Source organism: Chelonoidis abingdonii, chromosome 10 (assembly GCF_003597395.2).
Source record: "Chelonoidis abingdonii isolate Lonesome George chromosome 10, CheloAbing_2.0, whole genome shotgun sequence".
Lineage (NCBI taxonomy): Eukaryota > Metazoa > Chordata > Testudines > Testudinidae > Chelonoidis > Chelonoidis abingdonii.
This window is the reverse complement of record NC_133778.1, coordinates 7,596,682-7,608,861: the sequence shown is the minus strand read 5'-3', so window position 1 is coordinate 7,608,861 and position 12,180 is coordinate 7,596,682. Positions and strand designations below refer to the sequence as shown.

Here is a 12,180-nt window from a genome sequence, read left to right as displayed (position 1 = left end):
GTGTTTCACCAACAGAAATTGGTTCAATAAAAAATATTACCCACCTACCTTGTCTCTTCTATCAGATGTCACTTAGAGTCTTGTACTAATGGCAAGTATTACCTTGGTAATTTGAAAGAAATGTTTGCTTTGAGAACTGAAAAAACCCTACTACTATTTGTAAAAAAACATTTTTGACTATCACAGGAAATGTATTGGGTAGTATGTACTCCTTTTGTTCCTACAGGTGCTAGAGAAGATGCTACTAAATACTACATAATAATACCTAACTTGTATACAGCACTGTTCCTCAGTAGATCTCATGTGGTTTTATTTGAAAAATGCTATGTAAAATTAGTATTACTGAAATCAACAGCTCTTTTCGCAATGTGTATTCAGAGCCATGTCTACTTACTTTAGACCCAGAGATTTTACTGCGTTTGCTAATGTTAATCTCTCTGAGCTGTGGCTGGCTCTGAAGAGCTGTGTGCTGACCATCATGTTCCATTTTGTACATCATCAGTAGAAGCCATCACATTCGGCCAACTGACCTAGCACATAACAGGAAATGGACATTAAACGGGTCTATCAGATGTGCATTTCAAGCATGCTGTTGTATGGTGGTGACACTTGGACCATCTGCAGCAGGCAGGAAAGAAGGCTAAACACCTTCCATACCCGCTATCTTTCATAGAAGATTAGGGTTGGAAGGGACCTCAGGAGGTCATCTAGTCCAACCCCCTGCTCAAAGCAGGACCAACCCCAACTTAATCTCCCAGCCAGTTCAAGTCCGGCCTTAAGAAACCTCTAAGGATGGGAGATTCCCCACCTCCCTAGGTAACTTTCCAGCTGCTTCACCAGCCTCCTATGTGAAATAGTGTTTCCTAATATCCAACTAGACCTCCCCCCACTGCAACTTGAGGACCATTGTTCCTTGTTCTGCCTGCCACCATGAACGTCTAGACCATAATCCTCTTTGGAACCCCCCTTTCAGGTAGTGAGACTGTATATCAAATCCCCCTCACTCTTCTTTCTTCTGCAGACTAAACAAGCCCAGGTTCCCTTCAACTTCTCCTCATTAAATCATCGTGCTCCAGCTCCCTGATCCTTTTCGATTTGCCTCCATTGGATTCTTTCAGTTTGTCCACATCCTTTTGTAGTGGGGGGCCCAAAACTGGTTGCAGTACTCCAGATGTGGCCTCACCAGTGCTGAATAGAGGGGAATGATCACTTCCCTCGATCTGCTGGCAATGCTTGTACTAATACAGCCCAATATGCCGTTAGCCTTCTGGGCAACAAGGGCACACTGCTGACTCATATCCAACTTTTCATTCACTGTAATCCCTAGGTCTTTTTCTGAAGCTGCTGTAGACTTTCTGGTCTGCTCCACTGGAGTGTTGCAGAAATCAGGTGGCCTTCCTACAGAATTTAGGTTCAGCTTGCCAGAGAACAGTGGGGCCTTGGTGATGCCCCTAAATGTCATTTGTGGCTACCTGTAACAAGTGGAATGAAAAGCTCTCAAATACTAGTTTTTCATTAAATATGTTTCTTTTTGATCCATGGAAATGTGAAGCATCCTGCTGATAGTCTGAATGACTTGGGTTGGAGTGACCAATTTACTGCAACATGCCTTAGAGTCCTAGATGGTCCAAAATGTCCTTTAACTTAAGTTTTTACTAGAGGAATTGATATCTATTAATCTTAAATAATATTTTAACTTCAGAAAATAACTTGCTAGTTGTAATAATTGCACAGACACATTGTCATAAAGCTGTTTCATAGGCTGAAACACACTCCTGGATGTGCTGTCAAAATGATTGTATACCGTTTACTTTGTGCACAAAGAATATATTTTTTCCTCACTTCTATTTGTGTGTTCTGTGCACATACAGAATAGTATGCATTGTAGAAATTGGAGAGCAGGCCTCATAAGTAGTGAATATAGAAATAATCCATTCAAATTTGATAAGCATGTCCCCTTTATTTAAAACATAGGACTAGAACTACACCTATGTGAATACAACAATAGATTTATTCAGAGTATAACATTTGTAAAAACTATCATTTCACTTGTGTTTGGTCTTTAACTAGATCACCATGGCAATAACAGAATGTTGTGAGAAACCTAGACTTAAATGTGGAATTGTGCAGATTAAGACACTATAGTAACCTTATTATCCAGTTAGTAGGAAGAACTTTTAAGTCATATAATTTATATTCTAAAGGAATCTGTTGCACATTATTGGTAGAGACTTTTACCAGTGATCAAGATAAACTTCAAACTGGTGCTTATAATTTCTTATTTTAGTGGTTTTACGCGTGGGCTAGAACATGGGCTTACCTAGAACTAAATTTGAATTGTTTTCTGTCCTTCTGTGATATGTCAGTAGGGAGATTGAGTAGTTTATCATACCTGTGACATGGACTTTGTGTAATGGCCTGAAGATTTTTGGGTTTCACTAGATGAGAGAGAAACCCATTACTGCACTAGGTGTCCGACCCAATCTCCTTCCATGCCCTAGTTACCAAGTGATACTTATGTAGTTAATTAGGAAATCTTTTCTTGTATCATACTCTCCCCTTCTCACCTCACCAGTTATGTCAGCTGTGGGCCACATCATTTTGATGCCTTATTTCTTTTTGTCCTATAACTGCGTGCATTCTTTTTCCATGACTCCTGTATGCATGGTATCTAAAAGAGTGTCATGAGAAGGTGGGAGAAAACTTGTTCACCTTAGCTTCTAAGGATAGAACAAGAAGCAATGGGCTTAAACTGCAGCAAGGGAGGTTTAGGTTGGACATTAGGAAAAAGTTCCTAACTGTCAGGGTGGTTGGACACTGGAATAAATTGCCTAGGGAGGTTGTGGAATCTCCATCTCTGGAGATATTTAAGAGTAGGTTAGATAATTGTCTTTCAGGGATGGTCTAGACAGTATTTGGTCCTGCCATGAGGGCAGGGGACTGGACTCGATGACCTCTCGAGGTCCTTTCCAGTCCTAGAGTCTATGAATCTATGGAATGCTCTTCCTGAGCTGGTCTGCATGCCAGTGGGAACTATTGGGTGTTGAGAAGTTGAAAATTGGACACTTATTTATGCACCTGCATAAAGACTCAGGAATTTATCTTTAGGTGCCTGTTTTTAGAAATCTTGACTATACTATGAGCATACTATTATGTATTATAGTGTAAATGTTGTTAAACAACTTTGTATGTCACATTTGGTCTGGACTTGTTCCTTGGTAGGATTTGAATAATTTTTTTCAGTTTCTTCTGGTTCTTGAAGCTTTTCAGAATGAGGAAAGAGAGCCTCATGATGTTACCTTTATTATCATAGTTTTCATCTAATTATATAAAGAAGTCAATGTCACTCCTTTGTTAGAACTACATGTATCGAGGCACTGGTACACTAGATCTGTAAGAGAGGAAATGGGCATGCTCAGCCAAAGGCAGATTGCCTCCATCTGAAGTCTCCTCTTCAGTTCCCCTTGTAACATATATTGAATACAAATAGTATCTGATAGTAGTTCTGGAACCTGTACTCCGTAATGAAAATACCTTTGCCTGAGGGAAAACTAGATCAAGGTTAAAAGGAAAACTCCAAGAAAAAAAAGAAGTCCAGAAAAAGCTTACTGTAGCTTGTCAACTTGACTGGTATAGCAAAAACAATTTAATGCTTTGTTAAAACGGGTTAGTTGTGTTGTCATTTCAACTAGTAACTTAAAATTTATTGACATAACAACTTACTTTGTTCTCCTATAGCCTCGTTTAAATTTTCAAAATCAGCTACACCTGAAAAATAACCTCTGTTTTTAAAGCCACTTCACCTCTGCAAATAAAAGTGCTACCCGCTATAAATAGAGTCCTGGCACACAGATGCAACTATGGCTATAAGAATAACATCTTTTAGGGTAATCAAAAATTGAGTTGTCTGGTACTGTAGAAGGTATTGAGACATATTTAAATCAGCAGGTTCAGATAACTTTATAAGAGTTTAAAATGAGCTGGCTAAAAGCTAACTGTAATGTTGATTTTCAATCAGTCTTGGCCCGTTGGGGAAGTTCTCTAAGACTGGAAGAAAGCTAATATTGTACCAATTTTTAAAAAGGATAAATGGGTAATTATAGGCCTGTCAACCTGACATCGATGCTGGACAAGATAATGGATAAGGTACTCAATAACTAAATAAAGGTAGTTAATGTAATTAATGCAAATCAACATGGGTTTATAGGAAATAGATCCTATCAAACTAATTTGATATTTTTTTTATGAGATTACAGGTTTGGTAGATAAAGATAGTAGTGTTGATGTTATATACTTAGACTTCTATAAGACATTTGACTTGGTGCCACACAACATTTTGATGAAAAAATAAGAATGATGTAAAATTAACCTGGCACCCATTAAATGGATTAAAAACTGGCTAAATAATAGGTCTCAAAATATGATTTTAAACAGAGAGTCATCCTCAAGCGGGTGTGTTTCCAGTGGGGTCTCACATGGATCAGTTCTTGGCTCTACTCCATATGATATTTTTATCAGTGACCTGTAAGAAAGCATAAAATCATCATTGATAAAGTTTGCAAATGACACAAAAATTGGGGGATTGAAGAAGAGGACAGGTCATTGTTTCAGAACGGTCTGGATATCTAGGTAAACTGGATGGAAGCATACACTCTGTGTTTTAATACAACTAAATGTAAATCTGTACATCTAGGAACAAAGAATGTAGGCCATGCTTAGAATACTGGGGACTCTGTCCTGGGAAGCAGTGGCTGAAAAAGATTGGGGAATTGTGGTGGATAATCAACAGGTCATGAGCTCCTGGTATAACACTGTGAGCTAATGAAATCCTGGGATCCATTGAGAAGGGAATCTTGAGAAGGAGTTGAATAGTAGCAGAGGGATTATTTTACTTCTGTATTTGGCACTGTGGCATTGTTGCGACTGCTGCTGGAATACTGTGCCCAGTTCCAGTGCCCACAATTCAAGAAGGATTTTGACAAATTGGAGAGTGTTCAAAGAAGAGGCACGAGAATGATTAAAGGATTAGAAAGGATTATAGTGATAGATTTAAGAGTTCAGTCTATTTAAGTCAACAAAGAAAAGATTAAGGGATGATGTAATTATCACCGATAAGTATCTACATTTTACATGAGGAACAAATATTTAGTAATGGACTTTTCAGTCTAGCAGAGAAAGGTCCATGATCCAGTGGCTGGAAACTAGACAAATTTAGAGTGGAAATAAGGTATAATTCTTTAATGGGGGTAAGAATAATTAACAATGAGAACAATTTACCCAGGGTCATTGTGTATTTTCTATCACTAACCATTTTAAAGACAGGATTGGCTCTTTCTCTAACAATTACCCTAGGAGTTAATTTGGGGAATTTCTATGGTCCATGTTAGACAGGAGGTGAGACTAGATATGTGCCGTTGTTCCTTCTATGAATCTATAAACCACTGAGGGCAAAATTTTCAAAACAGACTGAACTTGGCTGTTAAATTTTACCTCCTCAAGTTTTTGGATGCATATCTGGATGCCACGTTTGAATTTGCATGTTTTTAAAGATCTGTTTGGTTATGGACTTGTTCACTGTAGCATTTTTAGAAGATAAAGTTTTTTTGACAAGATTGTTTTCTCTAGATATGTATGTTTAATAATTATAATTGTTCTTAATTGTTCTTAACACTAAAATCCCTGTTTTGCAGGATAAAGAGGCATTGCAACAGCAGCAATACAATAATTTGATACAGATCTCTGCCCTGCAGTCTAAACTGGATGAAGCCAGGCACAGAGTACCTTCTGAAGGCAGTTCTGATCATGGGCTAAGGGAACAATTACAGGCAGAGCAGGAGGCACTCCTAATGAAAGAGAGAGAGGTAAATCTGAAACTAACATTTCAGTTGATATATCTAGAATCTGAGGATAAAAAAAAACTTTTATGTAAAATTATGTCTGAGAATTTAACGCTTTAAAAATCAGGAAATTGATAATTCTTACATCAACGGTACGTCACTGGGCATATTTCCATTTTTGTTCTTTTACTGTTTCTGTATGTTCCTGACCTTGATTATCATTAATGATCACTGGACCAAGAATTAGGCCTAACCTCAACTACCTCAATTATGGCTCCTTTTTGACAATCACATTTCACTCTCTCCTTCCTTCCTCCAACTTTTGTTTGGCTATATATTGCCTAATTTGGAAGGCAAGCACTTTTGGACAGAGATACTCAGAAACTGAACCTCTATTCAGGTCTCTTCCTGCAGTTTCTCAGTTCCACAATTCATTGCAGAAAATGTCTAATACTATGCTTGCAGGCCAGAGTAGCATAACTCTGGTGATAAGTCACTGAGCCTCTCTGTGCTTCAGTTTCCCGTCTTTGAAAATGGGCTGATAGTGCTTCCCTGCTGAGGATAAATACGTTAAAAAATTGCAAAGTGCTTTGAAATCTGCTGAGGAAAAGCAGTACATAAGAAACAGGCTTTATTATTATATAAGCTATTCTTATCACAGAATGTGTGCATTTTGTTTTACAGTACAAAAAAAGTGCCTGTCCCATGTGCCAGACTCCAATCATAACACTTTTTCAAAATAACCTTCTTAAAAGGTTTCTAAAGTTTTTGGGTCTCTAACGTGAAAATGGCTCACTTCTTCATATTTTTCATTTTTAAGTATGCTTAAAATCCCTCGCGTAAGCTACTTTTTCACAAACAAACCTATTAGCATTTGTCATTCCTTCATATCTAAAATGTTTTATTGTGGCATTGTCTTTAAAATGTGTAGATACCAAAGCACTCTTTGGTTGTTTAAATTCTTACGTGAGTATTTTGACAAGGAAAATTTCATATGTAAGCACACTTCATACAGGAAAACTTCTTCTATATGGACAGTTTGGATGGTAATACTTTGAAAATGAATAAGAGTTCTGCTTCACGTTATATGCTGAATTGCCCACTATCTCCAATTTCACAGTGCCACTCATCCCCATAGACAAAACCAAGTCTTGGTTCTTGTTCACTCCATGCCCCCTAACAGGCCCAAACAGTGGGTTGCTTTTGACATCCTCGTAGATTCCAAGACCAGAATGGACCACTGTCATCATCTAGTCTGACCTCCTGTATAATACAGGCCATAGACTGTCCCCAAATTCATTCCTAGAGCATATAGACATATATAAAGACAGTTACAAAGTTTAGAAGCTCAACAGACATAGGCCATACAGTGCTTCTGAGTTCAGTGTTGGTCCCTGCCAAGTTTGTAGGCTCTTGAATGATGGCTAAGTATGTAGTAGAAGAATCCTCATTTTACAGAAGGAAAGGTGAAGTCAAGGGTTAAGTGATTTACACAGAATGACTGTGCTAGTTTCCAAGCTGAGATTAGAATTTTGAAGTTTGATCCCATTCTGGATATTAGGACACTGGATTCTTCCTCTCCCTTTTGTCTCTAATACTATATTTGTGTGTTCTATTTAGACAGTTTTGTAGCAATGGAATTGGCTATAGTTACTTATTCTCCATAAAGCAATGTGAAGAACCAATGTAATTAATTTTTGTTTAAATAAAGGCACCTACCAAAACAATGTTTTTCCGTGTTTTAGATCCTGAGTTTGTTAGAGCAACTAGAACAGTTTAAAGAGAACTTAATTAATAAAAATGAAGAAATCTTGCGGCTGAACTTGCAGTTAGAGATGCAAAAAAACCTTACTGCTGGCATCGGCCAGCTTCAAGTAGAGAATGTTCATCTGAAGGTATGTTGATCCATTTAACTTTACTCTAACTACAGTAAAACCTGCCATAGAGACCACCTGTCATGAGCAACTTGTTGCAGAGGCCAGGGAACATCAGCGCTCTCCGGTGTACAAACCTTTGAAGAGAGACCATCTCTTACAAAAGACCACTTCTGTGAACTTCTGTGAGTGATCACTCTCAGCAGGTTTTACTATGGTTCCTTAGATATGCTTGTCTTATGCAGGATTCAGAGTTTTATAACCTTTTTTTGGTTTAATAATTTTAGTAACTTTTGTATCTAGTTTTCCTCTAGTTTTAAAAGAAATCTACTGTGCTTCTTCGAGTGATTGCTCATGTGTGTTCCACAATAGGTGTGCGTGCTTGCCATGTGCACTGGTGCTGGAAGTTTTTCCCCTAGCAGTACCCGTAGGGGAGCCCCCCGTGACCCCCAGAGTGACGCCTGCCTGGCACGGTATAAGGGGAGCCACGCACTCCCCTCACCCTCAGTTCCTCCTTGCCGCCAGTGAAGGTGCGTTGGAAGTGCTCTGCTCCAGCTTTGCTGTAGCTCGTCCCCAGAACTGTTTGTTTGTTTAGTACCTGTAGTTAGTTAGCATAGTTAGTTTAGTCAGTCAGTGAGCCCAGGCTGGGGCATGCCTCTAGCCCCGGGATTTAAGTTGTGCAGTTCTTGTCGGCGTTCTATGCCAAGAAGCAATCCGCACACAGACTGTTTGCGCTGCTTGGGAGAAACCCATATCACCAAGAGGTGCGAGATATGCAAATCGTTTAAGCCTCGGACCAAAAGAGAAGGGACATTATGCTTCAAGCCATTCTGATGGAGTCGGTGCTGACCCTGGCACACTGCTCCGAGGCAGGACCCAGGTACCACGGTGTCGGTATGCGGCGATCTGCCGGTGCCATCAACCAGTCGGCACCGCTCCCCGTCCACAGGACACACAAAGAGGGCCAAGAAGACTCCCTCTTTGTAGTGGCACCGAGGGAAGTCTGGGACAGAGGCTAGGCCCATGTCAGGCAGTCCTTCATCCCCCCCGGCCCCTAGGCCTCTGACTCATGTAGAGCAAAGTAGCCCGGCCCCTTCGGAACAGGCCTGTCTGGATGCCGTCCACACCTGAAGCCCTCCAGGCGGCCCGGGAAGTCTTGTTCGTGCCGGTGCCAGGAGTGCCGCCGATGTCAGCCCTACACTCTAGAGGCAAGCCTCTGCTGGGATGTCCGCAGCCGCCCCCGGCTCGGTACTGGTATCAGTCAAGGGAACATTCCCGATACCGAGCACCGCCCAGCGTCTGCTCGGGGCAGAGTCCATGCGGATTGCCCTAGACGCCGACCAGAGTATTGGGGTGAGTTCCGGCCGGTCGGCCAGGACTCATAGCACCGGTCCTTCTCAGAGAGCGGATATTGACGAGACCGTGGCGGATGTCGTCGTTGGTCCTAGTCCCGGAGAGGGTACCGGAGTTGGTCACGGCACAGTCACCGATGCCATTCCCGCTCAGGCTCCTCCTCCAAGTCTTCGCCAAGGCACCGCATCCCTGGGCATCGATCGCTGTTTTGGGTCCACCCGTCGAGGCTGTTCGCGGAGCAGCTGTTCCCGTTGGTACTGGTGCTCCATGTCAAGATTGTGATCCTATGACCATCGCAGATGCCGGCACTGCCACTCCTCGTAGTTGAGAGACAGCAGCAGATCCTACCTCAGCCTGGTCTCCGTTCGTAGGTGGCCAATCCGGGCAGCTGGCCCCGCCATGGCACCGAGCGTAATGTCCTGCCCAGTGGTACCAGTGGGCACCATGGTCTCCAGCGCAGCCCCACGGTGGGAGCTCGCTTGGTGGCTGGAGCTTCAGAAACACCGTCGGCCTCCCTCTCCGGGACCCCTGATAAAGGAATCAGTGAGATGCTCATCCTTGGCACCGCGTCTGGAATCCAACCAGGTTGTGGATCCTCTGGTGCTGGCCAACACCCAAAGCACTGCAGCGGCCTCTTTGCCCCGCCTGGAGGAGGTGATTGCGGCCCCGCCTCCCTCCATCCCGCAGGACGACTTTAGGGCCCACCAAGAGCTCTTAAAGGGGGTGGCAGCAAACCTCTCTCTCCAGGCAGAGGAGATGGAGGAGCCCTCGGCCTCCCTGTTCAACGTGTTTTCCCCCTCGGTGCTGGGTAGGGTGGCCTTGCCGCCCCATGAAGGGGTGGCTAAGATTTCAAATGTTCTTTGGCCCCTATATCAAAAAGGGCAGAACACATGTACTTTGTACCCACTAAAGGGCATGAGTACCTATACCCATCCAGCGCCCAACTCCCTGGTGGTCGAGTCGGTCAACCACAAGGGACGACAGGGTCAGCCAGCCTAACCTCAAAGAACAAAGAGTCTTGGACTCTTTCGGAAGAAAAATTTATTTGTCTTCGAGCTTCCAGTTACGAGTGGCAAACCATCACGCCCTCTTGGGTTGGTACAAATTTAATCTGTGGGGCTCCCTGCCTAAATTTGAAGTCTCCTTCGAGGAGCGCAATAAGGAGGAGTTCAGGGCACTGGTGGAGGAAGGGATAGTGGCAGCTCAGGCTGCCTCGGATGCTGCAGACACAGCCACATGTTCAATGGCCTCCACGGTGTCCATGAGACGGGTGTCATGGTTCCTGCTCTCCAGTGAGGCGCAATTTTCCATGCAGGATCTCCCATTTGATGGGAAAGTACTGTTCGCAGAGGAAACAGATACAAGACTGCATGGCATAAAGGACTCCCACACGACCCTCCAGACCCTGGGTCTCTATGTCCCGACTCCGGCAAAACCTACGTTCAAGCCGCTGCAGACTCTGATCCCAGCCGCTCTCCTGAAGTACGAGGCCACCTATAAGAAGCAACGGGACTATAAGAGATGCCCTCACAGGCAGTCTTAGTCTGCCCCTAATCCTGGACCCTCCAAGGGCAAGCAGGTGGGGAAAGGCGATTTTGATGGGACCCTTGGGAGCGCCTTGCCAGTCCTCATTAGGAATCCAACCCCAATAAAGCTTCCCTTCTCCAAATAGTTGTGTGCTTTCCTCCTGGAATGATCACAGATCACCTCAGATCAATTGGTCCTCAACACCATCTCCCAAGGTTACATCCTCCAGTTTACCTTCTCCCTGCCCAACCACCCCCCACTCCTGTCCTTCTTGGGGGACCCATCGCACGAAGCTCTGCTCGAACAGGAGGTTGGGCGGCTCCTAGGACTAGGAGCAATAGAGGCGGTGTCCGAGGAGCTCATGGGCAAGGAGTACTACTCCCATTATTTCGTTATCCCAAAGGCCAAAGAGCGTCTCAGGCCCATACTGGACCTACGGGGTCTGAACCAGCACGTGGTGAAGCTCAAGTTCCACATGATCTCCCTGACCTCCATCATCCCCTCCCTGGATGCCAGGGACTGGTACGCTGCCCTTGATCTAAAGGGTGCGTACTTCCACATCCACATATTCGAGGGGCACAGGTGCTTCCTCCATTTTGTTGTGAGACAAAATCATTACCAATTTACGGTCCTCCCGTTTGGGCTGTCCACTGACCCCAAAGTGTTTACAAAATGCATGTTGGTGGTAGCGGACTACCTCAGATGGTGGGGGGTATAGATATTTCCCTATCTGGATGACTGACTTGTCAAGGGCACCTTCCTGTCGCAGGTGACAGATCATGTGGCACTCCTCCTGTCCACGTGCACCACCTTGGCCCTACCGATAAACAACACCAAGTCCACGTTAGTCCCGGTCCAATGCATAGAGTTTATCGGGGTGCTCCTGGATGCATGTCGGCCAGGGCCTCCATCCCGCCAGACAGGTTCGAGACCCTGAAAGGTCTCATTGACACAGTCACAAGGTTCCCGGTGAAAACAGCCAGGGTTTGCCTTGCAGCTCTTTGGTCATATCGGTGTGCACGTACGTGTCTGTCACACCAGACTCAGGATGAGGCCCCTCCAGCTCTGGTTGGCCTTGGATTTCTCCCAGGCCACAGACAGGATGGACAAGGTCCTCACCATGCCGGAAGCTGTGCTTGCCTTCCTGCAATGGTGGTCCACCCCAAACAACATGCTCCAAGGGGTTCTGTTCAGGAACAGGGCCCTGTCGCTGGAGCTGGTGTCCGATGCGTCAGACCTGGGTTGGGGAGCTTTCAGACCCAAGGTCTATGGTCAGCTCAGGACCTGACCCTACACATAAACATCAAGGAGTTCAGAGCGGTGTGGATCGCACCTGGAAGGCAAGATAATCAGGGTCCTCACGGACAACACGGCCTCAGTGTTCTATATCAACAGGCAAGGCAGGGTCCGTGCCTCTGCCTTGAAGCCCTCAGGCTGTGAGACTTCTGTATTGCCTGCAACATCCACCTGAAGGCCTTCCACTTACTGGGCGCCCGCAAGGAGAGGCGGATCACTTGAGCAGAGACTTCTCCTTGCAACATGAGTGGGCCCTCCACCTGGAAGTGGCCCACCAGCTCTTCCGAAAGTGG

The 12,180-nt window shown here is 44.3% G+C and overlaps 1 protein-coding gene across 4 annotated transcripts in view; it reads left to right on the top strand.

Annotated features, from left to right (window-relative positions):
- Nucleotides 1-12,180, top strand: part of PCNT (pericentrin) — a 282,663-nt gene that overhangs the window by 182,176 nt on the left and 88,307 nt on the right. For all 4 annotated transcript variants that reach the window (XM_075069898.1, XM_075069897.1, XM_075069895.1 and 1 more), the window contains 2 exons: nt 5,691-5,861; nt 7,583-7,732. In XM_075069898.1, coding sequence (XP_074925999.1) covers nt 5,691-5,861; nt 7,583-7,732 — 321 coding nt within the window. The remainder of the gene's footprint in view (nt 1-5,690; nt 5,862-7,582; nt 7,733-12,180) is intronic.